We start from the raw sequence: 21577 nt of genomic DNA, 5'->3' as shown, positions 1-21577 counted from the left end.
TTTTTGGTGACAAGGTCTCCTTAAGTTACTCGGGCTAGTCTTGAGCTCCTGACTTCAAGCGATCCTCCTACATCAGCCTCTCAAGTAACTAGGGTTATGGGCACCAGCCGTTGTACGCAGATTTAAAACGCAGATTTAAGGAAATTTCATTTACTTTTAATTCAAAGTGAGAATGTTTAAAAGAAAGTGATTTTTTGTTTGTTATCTCAGTTACCTGTTTGTTTATTTTAAGCAAGGAGCTCAGAAGGTCACCTGAAGCAATTTACTGAAGATTGGTCAGAGGAGGATGTCTCAACATGGCTTTGTGCACAAGGTCTAAAAGACCTTGTTGGTATTTTCAAGATGAATAACATTGATGGAAAAGAACTGCTGAATCTTACAAAAGAAAGTCTGGCTGATGATTTGAAAATTGGTAAGCTTAGTTTAACATAGGCAATCTTAAAAACAACTTTTACCAAATTACTCTGCAGGTGGTTTTTGTTGCATTAATGGTTTCTTCTTAATGTTCTGGCACTACACTAATGACCCATCTTGTTGATTGTGGTTATCCTAGTAGTTGTGACAACCTAGCAGTTGTGACATGGAGTTTCATTATGGTTTTCATTTTCATTTACCTAATGATATGGAGCATCTTTCAAGTGCTTATTGGCCATTTTTATATCATCTTTGGTGAAATGTCTGTTTAGATCCATTGCCCATTTTTAAACTGGGTTGTCTTTATTGTTGACTTTTAAGAGTTGTTTATGTATTCTGGGTACTAGATCCTTCCTTACCAAAAACCAGTTTTGATAGCATGTTCTAATAAATATAATTGCCAGACACTAGTACCAATATGCTATAGTAAAATTTTAGTTAACCAGAAAGCTCAGGAAATAAGATTTTCATGTTGAGATTTATTATTAATGAAGGGTAAAATAACTAAAAATGTTTCTTATAGAAAACCATTTTAAAGTATAGCATTATACTTTCCTTACATAGTAAACATAGTATGTGAGCTTATTTAAATCTCTTGGAAACCTATGGCCTTTTAAGGAGTTAACAGAATGGTTTTGTGAAAATACATAGTTAAGTGGTTTTGTACTATACTCAGGCTATACTTGAGTACAGTCACTTTTCTATCTCTTTTTTTGTGGGGTGGGGGAAGGGATAGGGTCTCATTCTGTTTCCTAGGCTGGAGTTCAGTGGCGCAATCATGGCTCACTACAGCCTTGACCTCCTAGGCTCAAGTGATCTTCCTGTTTCAGCCTCACAAGTAACTGGAACCACAGGCACATGCCACCACGCCCAGCTAATTTAAAAAAATTTTTTGTAGAGATGAGATCTCCCTATTGCCTGAGCTGGTCTTAAATTCCTGGGTTCAAGCAGTCCTCCAGCCTCAGCCTCCCAAAGTGTTGGGATTACGGGCATGAGCCACTGTGCCCAGAATCTCTCTCTCATAAAATATTTCCTTTCTAAGTTCCTCTTTTCTTTTGAGAGTAGGTAAGAGTAGGAGCTTTGTTTTTTTGTTTTTTGATTGTTTTTTTTTTGAGATGGAGTCACTCTCTGTCCCCCAGGCTGGAGTGCAGTGGTGTGATCCCGGCTCACTGCAACTTCCACCTCGCAGGCTCAAGCAATTCTTCTGCCTCAGCCTCCTGAGTAGGTAGGACTACAGGCATGCACCACCATGCTCGGCTAATTTTTTTGTAATTTTAGTAGCATGGGGTTTCACCATATTGACAAGGCTGGTCTCAAACTCCTGACCTTGTGATCCGCCCACTTTGGCCTCCCAGAGTGCTGGAATACAGGCATGAGCCGCCGCACTTGGCCAGAGCTTTGTTTTTTTTTTTTAAAATCTTGTCAATTTACCATCTTAGTTTCTTGTTAATCTCTCACAATGAATCTTAAGGATACCTTATCAAGTAGAAGTACCAGACAATATGAAATAATTTCAGATTCAACAAAGGATGTTTGAAAACATAAGCAAAGCATATAAAAGCAATTAATAGAAATAAAATTCTGTTTTTATAACTAGGTAAAGAATAAGGCATTCTAGTTTTTTGTTTGTTTGTTTGAGACAGGGTCTCCCTCTGTCGCCCAGACTGGAGTGCTCTGGCATGATCATGCCTCATTGCAGCTTCAACCTTCTAGGTTTAAGCAATCCTCCTGCTTCAGCCTCATGAGTAGCTAGAACCACAGGCATGTGCCACCATGCCCAGCTAATTTTTAAAATTATTTTTAGAGCTGAGGTCTCACTACTTTGCCAAGGCTGGGTTCAAACTCCTGAACCCAAGTGACCCTCCCGCCTTGGCCTCCCAAAGTGCTAGGATTACAGGCATGAGCCACTGCCCCTGGCCAAGAATAAGACATTCTTGTAGGATTTAATTAATGATCTGACATTGTTTTTTGAAGGATGAATCTCAGGTTTAGCAGTAGTATTCATTTTACCTTAAGTTCAGTGAAATGGGTTTTGGAAGTGTAAGTCCCAAGCCAAAATTGAAATATAATTTAAACAAGTTCTGTGATGATCTAATAGGTGAATTTGAAAAACCATTACTAAGAATGGATATAAAAATGTTTCACATTCTCTAGTAAATAAAGACCCTGATGCTTGTGATTAGGATTTGGCGATCAGGCCAGGCATGGTGGCTCACGACTGTAATCCCAGCACTTTGGGAGGCCGAGGAGGGTGGATCACCTTAGATCGGGAGTTGGAGACCAGCCTGACCAACATGGAGAAACCCTGTCTCTACTGACAATACGAAATTAGTTGGGCATGGTGGCACATGCTTGTAATCCCAGCTATTCAGGAGGCTGAGGCATGATAGTTGCTTGAACCTGGGAGGTGGAGGTTGCAGTGAGCCAAGACTGTGCCACTGCTCTCCAGACTGGGCAAAAGAGTAAAACTCCGTCTCAAAAAAAAAAAAAAAAAAGATTTGGAGATCTAGCAAACTCAACAAATTAGAATAAAGTAGTAAAAATAGACTATAACATTTATTGTTTATATCATTCTAATTTAAGGTTTTTGCAGCCTTCATTATAAAGGATCGAGTAGCTAACTTTAATCTTCTATAAATGCTATTATTGTAAGCTACAATGAATTTCTTTAGTCCTGAATTTTAAGAAAAATAGACTCTCAACATAGTAAATTGCACTAATAGATAATTAAATTTGGCCTAGAAATAAATGTGTTGAGGCAAACCAATGAGTATATATGCTAATTAATTTTACTTTTTAAATGCATATCTATTTTACCTGCATTTGCCTTTGTGATACAACTGTTTAAAACAGCTCCTATGTCAATATGAATAAATCTGAGTTTAACATTCAGCAAATCGAGGAAGCTAATTAATTGTGCAGTAAAGTACACTGGAGTGTTTGAGACCAAAGTTGTATATCTGTTATGTTTGACATTTAAATTATTTTAAAGGAATTGAGCAGTTTATCAAATCTTTTTTCAATGGGTCTTTTGTAAATACACAATAAATGTTGTGCAGCCTTGAATATATTAGACTTTGGAGCTTTAACCAAAGATAATAGGCATTTTCTAGGATTTTGTTAATGGAAACCTAGGGTACAACAGACATCCAGCTTTAGTTAAGAAATAATTCCTTATATCTAGTAGTATATTTGTATAAGGAATGTCCAGACAGAGTACAGGTTCGAGAGATCCTTGATGTTGAGAGGGATGTGTCTTTAGACATTTGCTATGAATTTGTGACTACTACTGTAAGATTTAATATCTCATTCAAAAGCCATAAAGTGTGAAAGGTTAAGAGTAGGAGAGTCACTTTTAGATGGAGTATTATGCCGTGAGTGATTCTACTAATTGGCCACACAGCTTCCATCTGTCTACTCATTGGCCTCAGTTCATATCTAGGCCTTGGGAACATGGCACATTGCTACGTATCTTGGAGTTTGAAATTTCTATAGACGGTAAAATGATAGAAACTTAAAATGACAAATGCCAAGGAACTATTATATATCATGTCAGTATTTATGATTATATTCAGATAATCATCAACCATAGATGCCTAATTGGCAATGAGATTTTTTTTTCAAAGGGTTCACTCTTCCATTTGCTCTAAGAAATTATAAAAGCACATAAGACATTTTTATCATTTTCCAACTTAAACTAGAGATTCAAATATATCACCTGTCTTTACATCCTCAGATTTTGAAAGTTTCACGTTTCAATTCTTATTATGATGTAGATTTTCACTTGTTGCCTGTGTAACTGCATTTATTGTTAAGTACTTGAACATTTGCAGTTTGGTTTTTTGTTTGTTTGTTTATGTGTGATTAAAGTGAAACAAACCTTTCAAATCTAGTTACTGTGCACTGACCGCCTGCTGGAAGGGGCATAACCCTCCCCAGTCAGCTGCTGTCTTAAGTCGGCCCACTGTCCTTTCCAGTGCTTACTTGTTGGACACACTGGGGTCTCATTTGCTCAGGCCCATCAGATGTCCTGTTGCTTTCCTCTACACAGATGTCAACCACAGGTCTTTATGGGTGCTAATGGTTTGTCCTCACCCATGGATTGTGGGGTTTTATGAAGATGTCTTGCTACCTTGTTTTGTTGGGAATGTCCATGCAATTTGAGTTTATCTAGTTGCTCTGTTTTTTTCATAGAAATTAAAAAACTGTATTGCTTCTATCATCTTTTCCACATCCTCTCTTAAAAACTCCTCCTGTACCTAAATAGCTGTGTTTTCCATTCTTTATAGGTTTTATGTCTTCTCTTGTTTCTTCTTGATCATTCTATGTAGAAATTTGATTTTTTTTTTTTTTTATTAAAGATGGCGTTTCACGATGTTGGCCAGGGTGGTCTTGATCTCTTGACCTCGTGATCCACCAGCCTTAGCCTCCCAAAGTGCTGGGATTACAGGCATGAGCCACCACGCCCGGCCTAGAAATTTGATTTTTTAAATTAAAATTTATAATTTAAAAAAGTGGATTTTTAGTTTTCTTTGTAAGAATCCAGCATTTGGTTCTGTTGTTCTCTGTCAGGGCAGGGGAGAGGTGAGTCAGTGACTACTTTGGTGGTGTCTGCTTGTTGAATTCCAGGCTCTCATGCTGTCCTGGTAACTGGCCTCCAGCTGGGGCTGCTGTGGCAATGGTACTTATAGGACAAAGTTGGGAGAGTGAAGGGCACACGTAGGAAGGTCTCTGTCTCATTCATGTACCCGCATCTCTGCTCTGTGCTGTCATTTCCCAGCTCCCATTCTGAAACCCAGTTACATTCAGTTTCCTGAGAGGTTTTTAGCATTGAGTTTTATATCCATTAGTTTAGTTTTATATATTTGATGGTTGTTAGTTTCTAGATTCCATCAAACTCTCAGTGATGTAGCATTTCCAGAGTTGGGTAATTTTAACTTGTCATCAAGAACCAGATGTCTTTTCAGGATTATAGTCAATAATAGCCCAGTACTGGTACCGAGGGTTTACTAGCCCTCAGCTGGTAAGGGTCCTTTCTTTCTCAGCAATTAAGTGTATAAAACTTATTCTCAATCCCGAGTCACAAAAAGAGATGTTTGTTTCTGGTAAAGCTCTGGGGATGTAGTTTAGTAAATGCTTCCCTGAGCACAAGGTGATCTGAGCGTTTCTAAATGACATTAAGATTGGATAATGATAGCACCCAATTTAACCTTATCTGGGGGAATTTTGAATTAGGCCTTCTGTGTTCTCTATTATAAATATTATAAGCATTCCAAGTATTAGCACACATATAGAATTTTTTTTTTTTTTTTTTTGAGACAAAGTTTCGCTCCTGTTACCCAGGCTGGAGTGCAATAGCATGATCTCAGCTCACTGCAACCTCCACCTCCTGGGTTCAGGCAGTTCCCCTGCCTCAGCCTCCTGAGTAGCTGGGATTACAGGCAAGCGCCACCATGCCCAGCTAATTTTTTGTAGTTTTAGTAGAGACGGGGTTTCACCATGTTGACCAGGATGGTCTCGATCTCTTGACCTCGTGATCCACCCACCTCGGTCTCCCAAAGTGCTGGGATTACAGGCGCGAGCCACCGCACCCGGCACATATAGAATATTTTTTACAGGAAAGTATGCTTTTCTCAGAATATTAGTTGCTCCTATATTTTTTTCTATTTTTTTTTTTTTTTATAGGCAGAGTCTCACTCGGGTGCCCAGGCTGGATTACAGTGGCATGAACATGGCTCACTGAAGCCTCCACCTTCTGGGCTCTATAGATCCTCCTGCTTCAGCCTCCTGAGGAGCTGGGACTACAGGTATGCACCACCATGCCCAGCTAATTAAATTTTTTTTTTTTTTTTTGGTAGAGAAACAGTCTTGCTATATTGCCCAGGCTGGTCTCAAACTCCTGGACTTAAGCAGTGCTCCCACCTTGGCCTCTCAAGTGCTGAGATTATAGGCATGAGCCTCTACACCCAGCCTCCTTTTCTTATTATAAATTATATAATTATCTCTTTAAATGAGATGTCTACTGTCTTATTGTAAACGTGTTCTAGAAACATTTATGACAGTTTTTGAAGCCATGTCTCTACCCAGGTGGAAGATTTTCAGTAAGCATACCCCAGTCATGTAGATTTTCTACCATCTCGTTCCATAATACCCCATTTCAGCAAATCTTGATCTGATCAAAACCTTTATTCTGTTGATCTTACATACCTGTTATCTATCTCTGCTCTTATTTTCCACCTTACTTAGAATACATGATCCATCATTATAATTCCTCTTAAACCTTACATTGTATTTGCCTGGCAAAATAAAAACACACCACTCAGCTAACCCTTGGAGAACACAGCATTGTGAATGGGATATTCTGGGAAGAGGTAGACTTGATAAACTGTGTTTCTCTGACTTGTTACATTAAAGGCTGGCTGTGGTGATCAGATAATACTTCGCTGCATTTTAGAGGTACTTCCCTAACCAAGCACTTTGAAGCACTTTCGTGCTGAAACAACTTTCTCTTAAATCTGGATAGTGATTGCATAAAGAATTTGAGAGAATCTTTGAGTCCTAAATATTTTTGCAAACTCATATTCAGCATGTAAAGAAATCATTGATTTGTTCGTGGAGCTTTAAAAAACCTGTTTTAAAAATTCTCAGTTCAGTTTCAGCATATTCTGTTGGAAGGAAGTCACAGGAAAGCAGCCCCTTGGTGGCAGGGAGCTGCTAGGATAACTTGCCACATTCACATGAATTTGGGCAGTGAGCCCAGACTGATTCAAATGGTTTATTACTCGTGACACAGCAGACACTTGCACTTCAGGTTCTGATTGTTTCCCCTCCCTCCCCCCCTTTTTTTTTCAGGCAGTCTCTTGCTGTGTCACCCAGGCTGGAGTGCAGTGGTGCAGTCTCAGCTCACTGCAACCTCTGCCTCCTGGGTTCAAGCAATTCTCCTGCCTTAGCCTCCCAAGTAGCTAGGATTACAAGCGTGTGCCACCACATCTGGCTATTTTTTTTTTTTTTTGTATTTTTAGTAGAGATGGAGTTTCACCATGTTGGCCAGGCTGGTCTTGAACTCCTGACCCCAAGTGATCCACCTGCCTCATCCTCCCAAAGTGCTGGGATTACAGATGTGAGCCACTGTGCCTACCCTGCCCTTTCCCTCTTGAGTTTTATGGTGGTGATTTATGTTTGTGTCATAGCTGAGAAGCCCTGAGCTTGGGAAACCCCTAGTCTTACAAGGGGGCTACCAGCAAAATAGCCCCCACGAGGAAGACATTATAGTGGTCAGGAAACATCTGTCCTCCTTGGGGAGGGAAACACTATCTCTAGCTTTCAAGGATGATTTTAGACATCCTTGAGAAAACTGTCCAAAACACAGGGTGTCCTAAGATGTGTATAAATATTATGGGGCATTACCTCCCAACAAAAAGAAAGTTGGTTTGGCTTTTTCTAGTAACTATAAGGCATTCTGAAATCTAATTCTTCTACCTACTTCAACATCAAGTAGAACTGTCATATAGTTCTAAAAGTGTAAACAGCCAATAATTCTAAAATTCCTAAAATTAGCTGGGCACGGTGGCTCACGCCTATAATCCCAGCACTTTGGGAGGCTGAGGCGGGTGGATCACGAGGTCAGGGGTTCGAGACCAGCCTGACCAATATGGTGAAACACCGTCCCTATTTAAAAATACAAAAATTAGCCGGAAATGGTGGCGTGCCCCTGTCATCCCAGCTACTTGGGAGGCTGAGACAGGAGAATTGCTTGAATCTGGGAGGTGGAGGTTGCAGTGAGCCAAGAGCACGCCATTGCACTCCAGCCTGGGTGACACAGCAAGACTCTGTCTCAAAAAAAAAAAAAAAATCCTAAAATTAATTATGACTATCTAAAACTAAAAATTAGGATAATTTTTTAAAATTAAGAATACAAACAAGTGAAACATGCATACAGATGAGCTTTTTTTGTGATTGTGTTTCTTACAAGAATCAGCAAATATACCCAATTTCATTAAGTTAAAAATATGGTATTTTTATGTTTTGAACTCAAAACATATTTAAAAATGATTTTAAGGAAATTTTTTGTTGAATCAAGAACCAGTAATAGCCTTTTCTAATTTTAGAGAGTATATTAATGTCTGGCAACCTGAAATTTTTGAACTTTCAGAATCTAAGTTTATTTAAAATTATTAGCTGCTGATATATTTTAATCATACAGTATTCTGTAAACAGAGATTTGTTAATGAATTTATAAAAAAATAACAATAGTTCCTTGTGCTAAAACAGGATATCAGAAGATTGATTTCTGGTGGTAGTAGATAAAATCTCTATTTGTGATTGGGTGTGGTGGCTCACACCTGTAATCCCAGCACTTTGAGAGGCTGAGGCAGTTGGATCATTTGAACCCAGGAGTTTGAGACCAGTGTGGACAATAGTGAAACCTTATCTCTACAGAAAATACATAAATTGATTAGGCATGGGGTGGTGTGTGCCTGTAGTCCCAGCTACTCAGGAGACTGAGGTGGGAGGATCACTTGAGCCCAGGAGGTTGAGGCTGCAATGAGCAGTGATTGTTATGCCATTGCACTCCAGCCTGGGCAAAAGAGTGAGACCCTGTCTCAAAAACAAAAACTCCAACAACTCTGTTTGTGAATGACTTGCATAAGGATTACTAGTAGGTATCCAACCCTGAAAATACTTTCTTTTCAGAATCTTTAGGACTGCGTAGTAAAGTGCTGAGGAAAATTGAAGAGCTCCGGACCAGGGTTAAATTCCTTTCTTCAGAAATTCCTGATGAATTTATATGTCCAATAACTAGAGAACTTATGAAAGATCCAGTCATTGCATCAGGTATGTGTGATACTTTACTAAGTTGCAGGAGATGTTTTGTGCTAAATGAATAAAAAATGTAGAAAGTTCTCAGAAGTTTGCTTAAATGTAAAGAATATTCAGAATTCGCTTTCTTTTAAATAATTTGGTTTTCCTTAAACTAATTAGACCTTGGGTGAACAAATGAACATTGTACATTTCATAATAAAATTGGACAGAGTAGTTACGGAGTTGACACAAAAGGATTTTTACTTAAACTTGTGAAATGTGTATTTAGTTGCTAGGATGTAAAGATAAAATACTATTTTTTTAAAGATAGATTGTTGAGATCTTTTATGTTTGTCTACCATGAATTTAAACAATCTTATACAAATAAGAATTTAATTATAAAGTCGTATCATTCCATATTTCTAATCATTAACAGACCTACATACTTTATTATACATAGTTGTAATCAGTGAATCCAAATTATATATATTTAAAATTTTGGCCTACAGCTTCCTTATATGTTTCTGATTATTAGCTTAGTCTGCAGTGGCTTTGCCTAAAGTTTGTTGCTTTGAATAGCTTTATTCCATTGTGGCTCTGTGCTACGTCGTGTTTGACTTTTCTGTTAGTCGGTATATATGTGCTTGTAAATCTTTACACTGTAAATGGCATTATGCTGATATCTTTGCACATTTCTTTCTGTTGTTACTGTTACTTAGGGTAATTTACATGGGTTATGTGTTGCAAAGAATTAGTCAACTTGAGGATATTTTATGAATGTGAAAACAGTTTGGTAACATTTTGTTAGATGTGTTTTCTTTTTTTTAATTTTTTTATATTTTACTGGGGACCTCTTGATAGATGTGGTATTTTCTAGAAAAAAACCAGTTTAGAGTGCTGCCAGCAATATATCTAAATTGCACCTGTTTTTCCAGTTTTGTGATCATTGTAATTTATAACTTCATTTACTTTTGCTAGCTTAATAGTTGTTTTGAAACTCTACTCCTTACTTTGCTAGGGAGGCAATGAATTTTTTTACATGGCAGCTTACTATTTACATATAACTAAGCATAAAATATCTATTAGTCTTCTCCGATAATTAACTTAGCTGATGGACTTAGATACTGACCTTGTATATGCTGTCCACATTATTTGTGGAACTAATTATGCCATAAATTAGCGTCTTATTATTATGGGTTCTTCTATAGTAGGTACTTAAAGCTGTACCTGTATATAATAAGCACTCAATACAAGTGCTATTAGCTATTTTTATTTCAGGCTGTGAAATTTTCTATGAGTATAGCAGTGGCTGCAAATTTTTTGACTTTGGTTTATCAGTACTCTTGTTTGCAGTTGAAAGCAGCTCAAGTCAAGTTAGTTTAAGCAGAGATGGCAATTGATTTGTTCAAAGTGAATCTCAGGAAAACCTGGCAGCAAAGATTGTAGTAATTTATTGAGAGGCTTCTGAATACTCACTGTTATGTTCAGTGTGCTTTTTTCTGCATGTTAAAAGAAATGACCATAGACAGGCCTCAAATTTTAGTTTAATCTACCAGGAGACAGCAATCTGACATTTCCTTCTGGCTGCAACTCTTTTGTGTCTGGCTTCTTTTTCTCAGCTTTCCAGATTGATCTATCTTGTTGTATTGTCAGTAATTCATTTTTATTGCTGAGTAATGTTTCATTGCATAGATATGCTGTAATATGTTTGTCCATTAACCTGTCAGTGGACTTTCAGGTCTTTTCTACTTTGTGGCTATTCTGACGGAAGCTGCTGTAACATTTATGTACAGATCTTTGTCTGGACATTTTTCATGTTTTTTGGTTAAATGTGTAGGAGTGAAATCACTGGGTTGTGTAAGTGAATGTTTAAAGGGACTACCAAAATGTTTCTCAAAGTGTACCATTTTAAGTTCCCAACTGAGACTTCCAGTTTCTTCACATCTTCTCCAGCACTTGATACTGCTAGTCTTTTCAGTTTTGCCATTTTAGTGGGTGTGAAGTGGTGGTATCTCATTGTGCTTTTAATTTGCATTTCCCTCTTGACTAATGATGTTGAGCATCTTTTTTTGAGCTTATTTATCCATTCATATATCTTTTGTGTAATGTATGCCTTCAAATCTTTTCCCCATTTTGTATTGGATTATCATATCACATTGTGAGAGTTCCTTATAAATGCTAGATACAAGTCTTTTGCAAGGTAATGTATTGCACATATTTTCTCCTGGTCTGTAGCCTGCCTCATCATTTTGATAATGATGTCTCTTATAGAGCAAAACTTTTTAATTTTGATGAAGTCTAATTTATTTTTCACTTTGATTCATACTTTTTGAGTTCTAAGAAATCTGCCTACTGCAAAGTTTCAGAGATCTTTATCCTGTTTTCTTCTAGACATTTTAAGGTTTTATATTTTAGGCTTAGGTCTAGGACTTATTTCAAATTTTTGTATGTGGCATTTTTTCCTAAATGAATAGCCAGTTGTTCCAGCATCATTTATTGAGAAATCATTTTCTTAATGAATTATCTGGCACTTTGTTAAAATCACCTGACTTATATCACAGGTCTATTTCTAGACTTTGTATGATGTTTGATTGATTTTTATGTCTATGTGTTTGCCAGTTACCACAGTGCTTTGATTACTGCAGCTTTATAGTCTTTTTCTGTTGCCCATGCTGGAGTGCAGTGGCTCCATCTTGGATCACTGCAATCTCCACTGCCTGGGTTCAAGTGATTCTCATGCCTCAGCCTCCAAGTAGCTGGGATTACATGTGTGCAACACCACGCCTGGCTAAGTTTTTTATATTTTTAGTAGAGATGGGATTTCGCTGCATTTGCCAGGCTGGTCTTAAACTGCTGGCCTCAAGTGGTCTGCCTGCCTCAGCTTCCCAAAATGCTGGGATTACAAGTATAAGCCACTGTACCCCGCTGCTTCATACTAAGTCTTAAAGTCAGGTAGTGTAAATCACAGGACTTAGTTCTTTTCAAAACTATTTTGATTATTCTTGATCCTTTTGCCTTTACACATAGATCTTAGAAATACTTTTTCAGTTTCCTTGCTCAGATTTTCACTGGGATGATGTTTAATCTATAGAGTTGAACCACTCCAATCCATGAACATGGTATCACTTTGCATTTGCTTAGGTCTTCTTTTCCTTTATTAGCTTTGTATTTTAGTGTGTAGCTTTTGCACATTTTGTCAAAATTATCTTTAGGTAGCTCATTTTTAAAAAATGTTTAAATTTTTACTTTTTAGAGATGAGGTATTATTCTGTTGCCCAGGCTGGCATGCAGTGACACAATTTTAGCTCACTGCAGTTTTGACCTCCTGGGTTCCACACGATCCTTATGCCTCCCAAGTAGCTAGAACCATAAGCGCATACCACCATGTCCAGCTAAACTTTTACACAATTTTTATTTTTGTAGAGATAGGGTCTCTTTGTTGCCCAGGCTGGTCCTGAACTTCTGGCTTCAAACAGCCCTCCTAAGATGCTAAGAGGTATAAGCCACTGAGCCTGGCCAGTAGCTGTTTTTTTTTTTTTTGTTTTGTTTTGTTTTTTTTTTGAGACGGAGATCGCACTCTGTCCCTAGGCTGGAGTGCAGTGGCGCGATATCAGCTCACTGCAACCTCTGCCTCCCGGGTTCATGTGATTTTCCTGCCTCAGCCCCCCAAGTAGCTGGGATCATAGGCACGCCCCACCACACCCAGCTAATTTTTGTATTTTTAGTAGAGATGGAGTTTTACCATGTTGGCCAGGGTGGTCTCCATCTCTTGACCTCGTGATCTGCCCGCCTCAGCCTCCCAAAGTGCTGGGATTACAGGTGTGAGCCACTGCGCCTGGCCAGTAGCTTGTATTTTTATAGCACTGTACAATTTGCTCAAATAGAAATATAATTTTAAATAGAAATACTTTTATATATTGACTTTGTGACCTTGCTACATTGATTAGTCATCTTTCAGTAGCCAACTCCCTCAATACAAAAATCTGTGGATGCTTAAATCCCATATATAAAATGGTGTACTATTTGCATATGACTTACATCCTGTCCCTCCAAATCATCTCTAGATTACTTATGCCCAATACAATGTAAGTGCTTTGTAAATAGCTGTTATACTGTATTGGCATTTTTTTTTAATTGTATTACTTTTCTAAATATTTTCCGTCAGCAGTTGATTGAATCAGTAGATACAGACCCCTCAGATATGAAGGACTGTTAGTAGCTTTTTAGCATAAGCTTAATATAAGACTTTCTTCATACATGATTGTGTCATCTGTAAGTAATTTCTTTCTTTCCAATCTGTGTGAATCCTTTTCAGAATTACATTCTGATATTTATAGATTTTATAAATGATACACCGTTTAAATTATATCCTGTTTTAAAATTTTATAAATTATTTCCTGTTATTTTTGGTCAGAATTTTCAGTACAATGTTGTAAAGAAGTGGTGTGTAGACATTCTTATTTTCACTTGCACTTAGAGGGAAAGCATTCAACTTTCACTGTTAAATATGATGTTAGCTGTCCTTATCAAGTTCAAGTTGCCTTCTACCTCCAGTTTGTTGAGAATTTTTAAATCTATTGACTTTCTCCTTTAGACTGTAATAGGATAGATTGCTTCATTAGTTTACTATTGAATCACAATGTGTCTCTCTCTTGGGTCTGGCTTCTTAAACATGTTCGTGAGATTCATCTGTATTGTTGCACAAAGCAGTTTAGTTTTCATTTCTGTCTAGAAATCCATTGTGTGCATATAATTCATTCTGTTGATGGGTATTGCTGGCTGTTACAGTGCTGCCATGAACCTTTCTGTACATGTTTTTGGTTAATATATGTATGCATGTCTGTTGGTATATTCGTAGGAGTAGGTATACATAATCAGCATTCCAGAGTGTTAAATCACTTATACATCCACCAGCAGTGTATAGGAATTCTAATTGCTTCACAGCCTTACTTTTTCCTATTGTCTGTGTCTTTCATTTTAACCTTTCTGGTACCACCCATTTATTTTTAAATTTTATTATTTTTAATCAATGCTGTTGTAAGAAACAATAGAGACACATACCTAATACACTTTGTCCAGCTTTCCCCACTGACGTTTTTCAAAATGATACTATTATATCACAATCAGGATACTGACACTGCTAGAACCCTCAGATCTTAGATTTCCCCAGTTTTACATGTACTTACCTGTGTGTGTGTGAAACTCTACAGTCTTATCCTATCTGGAGGTTTGTGATTATTACAGTTGAGACACAGACCATTTCTAAATTATAACTGGATCCATCATCTCCCCACTCTCTTCCAGCCCCTGGAAGCCACTAATTTGTCCTCCATTTCAAAAATGGTATATCAGTGGAATCATGTAGTGAAAAAGCTTTCAGTTGGCTTTTTTTTTTTTTTTTTGCTTACCATAATCCCTGTAGATTTACCACTCACTTATTTTTAACCTTCCTTTGTTACTTTTATAGGTGTTCCTATGGGAAACATATAGTTGAATTAAAAAACCCAGTCCTCCTCATTAATAGCAGAATTGAACCAATTTCTTTCTATTGCGATTATTGATACATATGTGGATGAATTCCTGCCAGCATATAATTCTATTTTTTCTTCTACTTTCCTTTTCCCGCCTACATTTTTCTGAATTGAAAGCATCTTTTTTCAGTTTTTCCTTACATATATCTATTGAACTAATTGCCTCAGAAAAATTTTTAGGACCTGTTTGTATTTATTTTCAGCATTCTTGTACTTCATTTTTATTCATTCATTTAAATTACATAAGCAGTATAGACTTAGTGAAAAACAGACAAGCAATTTTAAAAACAGGAGCTCTTCTGAATCTCATGTATTAATGATACAGTTTAGGTGTATTGTTCTAGATATTTTTCCATCCATTTTATAGTGTTCTATAACAAACAGGCTGTGATGCATACTTTTAAAAAGTTGCCTTTATCAACAGAGAGAATACCATTTGTCGATATATTCAGAACTATACGCTTCATTCTCATATGCAGGATAGCATATCCTGTTATGGATGTCGCCGAAATTAACTCTTATTCTGTTTACAGGCATCTTTCTCCGTTTTTTGGGGTAGTATTTGCTTATGACCTACACACAGCTTGTTCCTCCAAATCATCTCTAGATTACTTACACAATATAAGTGTTTTGTAAATAGCTGTTATACTGTATTGGCTTTTTAAATTGTATTGTTATTTTTCTGAATATTTTCTATCAGCAGTTGGTTGAATCAGTAGATGCAGACCCAGCTTACCACAAGTGATTCTATAGTGTAGAAAACATCCTCAATCACATAGTATTTACAGGTACATTTGCATAAATTTCTAATACTGATAGGCACTGCTGTACATTTTTGCCAATTTAGCTGTCCAGATTTTTTTTTTTTGGAGAGAGAATCTCACTCTGTCATTCAGGCTGGAATGCAGTGGCATGATCTCAGCTCACTGAGACCTCCACTTCCTGAGTTAAGGCAGTTCTCCTGCCTCAGCCTCCCTATAGCTGGGATTACAGGCATGTGTGACCATGCCTAATGTTACAACATAAGGTGTTTGGTATTTTTGTTAGAATTACAGGAAACCTGTAAACTACATGTTCACTAGGGCTAAAGAAATGAGTGGAAATGACAGCCCTGCACGGGTGGATGTCCCATCTCTGTTAGTTCCTTCAGGTCTGTTCTGAACATGTGAAAACCTCCTAAACCTGATCTACCTGCTCTGCTGTTTCTCTAGAGCCGTCAGTGTTTTAGCTTGGTTATGCATAGGAAACATACTTATGCTGTCCAGTTGCAGTTCAAGTATACTGTCTGTCTAATTCCTATTTTTTGTTTCATAGGATTTGTCTTTGTAGATTTTTCTCTTTCATGCCTTCAGCCATTCTCATCCCCTGTACCTTCTCTCTCAAGCCTTTCTGTTTTTCTTGGACCTGCCTACCAGCTGCCTTTCCTGCAGTTGTCTAACTGCTGTTTTTACCTGTCCAGTGAGGTTTTTTGTTTTTAATTTCAGTTACTATAGTTGTCTTTTCTGGACATCCCATATACAGCAAGAATAAGAGCATTATCTGTGGAGCCAGACTGCTTGGGTTAAATCCCAGGTCAGTTACTCCCTACCTGTGTGACCTTGGAAAGTTATTCAGGCCATGGCTCAGTTTCCTCATTTGTAAAATAGGAATGCTAACAATATCTATATCATAAGGTTGCTGTGTAGATTAAAGAAGTTAATATAGGTAACAGTGCCCTGCAACAGTCTAATATGCTATTTGGCAATAAGCACTTCAAAAGATGGTCAGTGTCATTAATGCAAATCAAAATCATCTCATACCTGCTAAGATGGCTATAATCTAAAAGTAGGAAAATATGTGTTGGCAAGGATGTGCAGAAAATGAAACCTTTGTGTGTGGCTGCTATTAAACGGTTTGGAAGTTCCACTCCTAAGTATATAGGCAAGAGAATTAAAAACACATGCTCATACAAAAAGTTGTACAAGCACAGCAGCATTATTAATAGCCCAGAGGTGGAAACAACCCACATATCCATCAACAAGTGAATGCATGACATGTGGTATAGCCATACAACAGAGGACGGTCCTTGGCAACATTACGGTAAGTGAGAGAAGCCCTACACCAAAGGCTGCATAGTACGTGATTGCCGTTATATGAAATGCCCCCAACAGGCAAATCCATAGAGACAAAGTAGGTTAGAGGTGGCCATGGGCTGAGGGGGCAGTGACTGCTAATGGGTATAGTGATATACAACTTGGAAACATACCAAGAACCACAGATGGGTGAAGTTTATAGTGTGAAATATATCTCAAAAAGAGCAAAAAGGCAGTCACAGGTAATAGTATCTGCAGAAGGCATGTTTCCCTCTCTAAGACCGAGGAAACATAAGTTGAGTTTCTCAGAACCTCCATCTCTCAGAGTCAGAACTCAGAACCCCAAAGTGGGGGAGTTACGCAGCGGCTGCCAGTGTCTGTAAGGAGGCAAAAGTAAAACAGATGCGAAGCAACCAAAACAATCCAGAGACTGGGGCTTTGGCATGTCGCCCAGGCTGGTCTTAAACTCCAGGGTTCAAGTGATCCACTCAACTTGGCCTCCCAAGTGCTCAGATTATAAGCATGAGCCACTGAGCCTGGCTGACTTTCTTAAAAAATACATATACCTTGGTATGTATTCCTATTACAGTCAGGAATGTAAAGGGTGCTCTCAGCTATCGTTTTAGAAATATTAGCCACCCCTCACATCTGCCCCCCGCCCCACAAAATAAAACTTGAAAGGGACAAACCCTTTCTATATAATCGTATGTGTAGAAAGCCCAAAAGAAGAAAAATCTACAAACAATATGAATTTGGCAAAGTAGCAAGTTAAAACATTCAGTAAACCAAAGCACTTAAAAGGTATAACTGAATGCCTAGGTTACAGTAACAAAAACTAGAACAAATGAGACTCTGGAACAAACGAAACCCTAAATGTGGCTGGGTGCAGTATAATCCATGTCTGTAAATGTTGTTTGAGGTGTTCTAGACCAGCCTGGGCAACAGTGAGAACCACTTCTCTATAAAAATGTTTAAAAAATTAGCCGGGTGTAGTGACATGTGCCTGTAATCCCAGCTACTCTGGAGGATAATCTCGGAGGATCACGAGCCTGGGAGGTAGAGGCTGCAGTGAGCTGCAATCATGTCACTGCACTCTAGCCTGGGTAACAAAGTGAGACCCTGCCTGTCTCAGGAAAAAAGGAAACACACCAAAATCCTAAACTTAAGAAATACATAAAACTTTCAAACCTACATAAAACGAAAACATGCCTGTGAAAGTATAATGGCAGGCGCAGCACGCTGAGGGCTAGGAAGACTCAGTGGCAGCGGGATGTCAATGTCAGCTTTTTCCATTTTACAGGCTTGACATGATCCTGATAAAACTTTTTGCCGAGAGATACACAAGGCGATTATTCAGCAACAATAACCTTGGGGGAAAAAATGAGGAAGGTTGCTAGCCTATGAGAGTTATATGTCGAGAAGCCTCGATAAGTCAATGTGTAGTGTTGGCCCAGGAATTAAACAATGGAAAAGTTTAAAATCTGGAAATCGATCCATATGCATTTGGAAATTTAGAGATTGATAAAGATAGCATTCATTTTAAATCACTGGCAAAAATATTTCCAACAAGTGGTATTTTGACATCTGAACCACCGTGTGGAAAGGGATAAAATTGGATTCATCCTGTATGCCATACATTTAAATTAATTCCCAATGAATCAGAAACCCACACATAAAAAGGGAAATTTGCAGAGTGCAGCGGCTTCACCTGGAGTCCCAGCTATTTTGGAAGCCGATGTAGGAGGGTCACTTGAGCCCAGGAGCTTGAGACCAGCAGGACCCCATGTCTTCAAAGACAATGTAGGCAAATTCCTTGATAGGAATTGAGAAAACTTCACTATCCGGGAATCAAGGGAGAAATTGATGAAGTGTTGATATTCCACATCTATGAAATCTTAAGGACAACCTAATAGAAAAATGGGCAAAATATATGAATAGCTCACAGGAAAAAGAAAAGCAAATGGCTCAAACATGTGAACAAAAGATTCTCCATCTGATGTATTGTACTGTTGCTTACCTAGAGACTGGCAGAAATCCAAGAGTTTGACAACGTACACTGTTGGTTAAGCTGTAGGGGAAAAAGGCATTCTCATAAACATTGCTAGTAGGAATGAAAAATGTAGAATTCCTGTGGAAGTAAGTTGGCACTATCTAGCGAGATTATGCTGCTTTAGGAATTGTACTTCTGAAATCTCCCCAAAACAAAAGTGACACATGCACAAGACTTCGTTGTAGCACTATTTGTGTTTTGTGTGTGGTTTTTTCCTTGGGTTTGTGTTGGTACAGCACTGTTTGTAAAAGGCAAAGATTGGAAACCACACAGATGTCTATCAGTACATCTATTCAGTGGAGTACTGTGGGGAGAATAAATAGACCAAGGTGCAAACTAGTGTGGCTAGTATGCTGTTATGTAGAATATGGACTGTGTGTACATATACGTATGTTTCAAAAATGGATTACACATGGTTACTTATATAGGAAGGGTGGGGAACAAGGATTGGACAGGGTTAGATTAGACCCTTCTGAAGGTACCTTGTTTTAGTTTAGATGGAGTCTCGCTTTGTCACCAAGGCTGGAGTGCAGTGGTATGATCTCAGCTCACTGGGACCTCCACCTCCTGGGCTCAAGTGATTCTCCTGCTTCAGCCTCTTGAGTAGCTGGAATTACAGGTGTCTGCCACCATGCCCGGCTAATTTTTATATTTTTAGTAGAGATGGGTTTTGCCATTTTGGCCAGGCTGATCTTAAAACTTCTGACCTCAAGTGATCTGCCCTCCTTAGCCTCCCAAAGTGCTGGGATTACAGGTGGGAGCCACCATGCCCAGCTTATAGTTTTACTGTGGTTTTTGAACACAGTATTTTGAGACCACTCTAGTGAATTTACCTTGATGACAGAAAGAACCGTAATGTAAACTTAAATATCTTTCAGTTTTATGTTAGTAAATATATTAGCATTATTTTGAAACAATATATACTGTACATTAAACGTGTAAATGAAATCAGCAACCAAAGTTTTCAGCTTGAAAAACAGCTACAAGTATAAAAATGAAAGTAGTGAAGCAAAAGTCCAGTCTTTACATGTGTAAAGGCAAATAATTTTGTAAGAATATGGTGTTAAGAAAACCTGAGCAGCTGGGCACAGTGGCTCACACCTGTAATTCCAGCACTTTGGGAGGCCGAGGCGGGTGGATCACCTGAGGTCAGGAGTTTGAGACCAGATGGCTAACATGGTGAAACACTGTCTCTACTCAAAATACAAAAAATTAGCTGGGTAGGATGGCAGGCACCTTTAGTCCCAGCTAACTCAGGAGGCTGAGGCAGGAGAATCACTTGAACTTGGGAGGCGGAGATTGCAGTGAGTTGAGCTCTCACCACTGCATTCCAGCCTGGTTGACAGCGTAAGACTTGGTTCCCCCTCCCCCTCCCCCGCCAAAAAAAAAATTGCCAGTGGATTTTAAAAAAAAACCTAAGTCCCTTCACTGTCAAATCCTTAGTGGGGTAAATTCTGTCATCTCTGGGTGAGTATCTGTTTTCCTGACTTTTCAAGGTGTTCAAAAGTTTTGCTGAGTCATAGGCTCTTTTCAGCAGCTCTGATGGGCAGTTTATCCTCACTCCCACTCCACCAACTCTGTTCCTTTCTTCTCTTCCACTGTGTCTGAATTTGACAGGGTCCCTGTCCCAGTTGTACTGTTCAAAGAGTTTATGTTACTCTTCTGGGTAATTTTTGCTTCATACATCTCCATCCAATCTTAATGCTTTTCAGATCTTTTGGCAGAGATTTTTGGGAGTGGTGGTACAGGAGAGGAATACCATTTAAGTCACAATAAAGGCCTCTGCAAAGAGTTTTTGTACTCATTCATTTTAGTAATCCTAATTTCTCTTTCCTACATCATGTAATTTGTGTAATATTTTTTTTTCAGATGGCTATTCTTATGAAAAGGAAGCAATGGAAAATTGGATCAGAACAAAGAAACGTACAAGTCCCATGACAAATCTTGTTCTTCCTTCAGTGGTACTTACGCCAAATAGGACTCTGAAAATGGCCATCAATAGATGGCTGGAAACACATCAAAAGTAAAATTGTTGATATTATATTGTTTATATTTTCAGTAATCTCATTTGAATGATTTAAAGGTAATTACTAATCAGACATTATTAAAAAAACAGGAAAAAGGTAAACTTTTTCAATTTAGTTACCTATAAAAATTGTCAATTTCCATTCTTTAAAAATACATGGACTTTTACTATAAAGCCTTTTTGTACTAGTGAAAAAAATCTTCAGCTGTATAGAAATAAAGTTATACTTTAAACTGCAGTGCCCCAATTTTCTTTTATTCCTCTTAATATTATTCCCAACAGTGCCCACATTTATTCTTGTTAGATGTAGGTCATCTCTCTTTGTAACTCAAGAGTGGGCTACTCTAGAATAACAGATGTTTACATTCTACTTACTAGCCATTCATTCAGTAACTCTTTGGAGCCCTTTTAAAGAGAATTTGCAGCAAAATGGTTGTAGATTGTTTATGATTAAATTGAGAAAAAGCACCTCAGATGTTTAAGTAATTTTGTTGGATTTTAAGTTTGCAGGAGGGTAATGAATTTTTTCTTATTTTCCAAACCTACATATAAGTTAGATGAAATAAATCCTGAATAAGTTGACTTTGCTGAAATATATAAAATGGCAAACTCTAGCCTCGCTTCAGAATTAAGAATTCTTAAAAGTTCTCACATATAATTCTAAGCTGGGGTAACAAAAGCA

The 21577-nt window shown here is 38.0% G+C and overlaps 1 protein-coding gene across 14 annotated transcripts in view; it reads left to right on the top strand.

The window, feature by feature from the left end:
• Positions 1-21128, top strand: part of WDSUB1 (WD repeat, sterile alpha motif and U-box domain containing 1) — a 51327-nt gene extending 30199 nt beyond the window's left edge. For 10 of the 14 annotated variants that reach the window (XM_017547547.2, XM_017547541.1, XM_017547610.2 and 7 more), the window contains 4 exons: positions 233-412; positions 4392-4478; positions 9109-9249; positions 20739-21128. In XM_017547547.2, coding sequence (XP_017403036.1) covers positions 233-412; positions 4392-4478; positions 9109-9249; positions 20739-20896 — 566 coding nt within the window. In that variant the 3' untranslated portion in view covers positions 20897-21128. Of the gene's footprint in view, positions 1-232; positions 413-4391; positions 4479-9108; positions 9250-16231; positions 16320-20738 lie in introns of all 14 variants that reach the window. The other 4 variants (XM_037745414.1, XM_017547568.2, XM_017547561.2 and 1 more) reach the window with 3 other exon arrangements.
• The last annotated feature ends 449 nt before the right edge of the window (positions 21129-21577 follow it).

This window comes from Cebus imitator, unplaced genomic scaffold, assembly GCF_001604975.1.
Source record: "Cebus imitator isolate Cc_AM_T3 unplaced genomic scaffold, Cebus_imitator-1.0 Scaffold10, whole genome shotgun sequence".
NCBI classification, from domain to species: domain Eukaryota; kingdom Metazoa; phylum Chordata; class Mammalia; order Primates; family Cebidae; genus Cebus; species Cebus imitator.
This window is presented reverse-complemented; position numbering and strand designations above follow the sequence as displayed.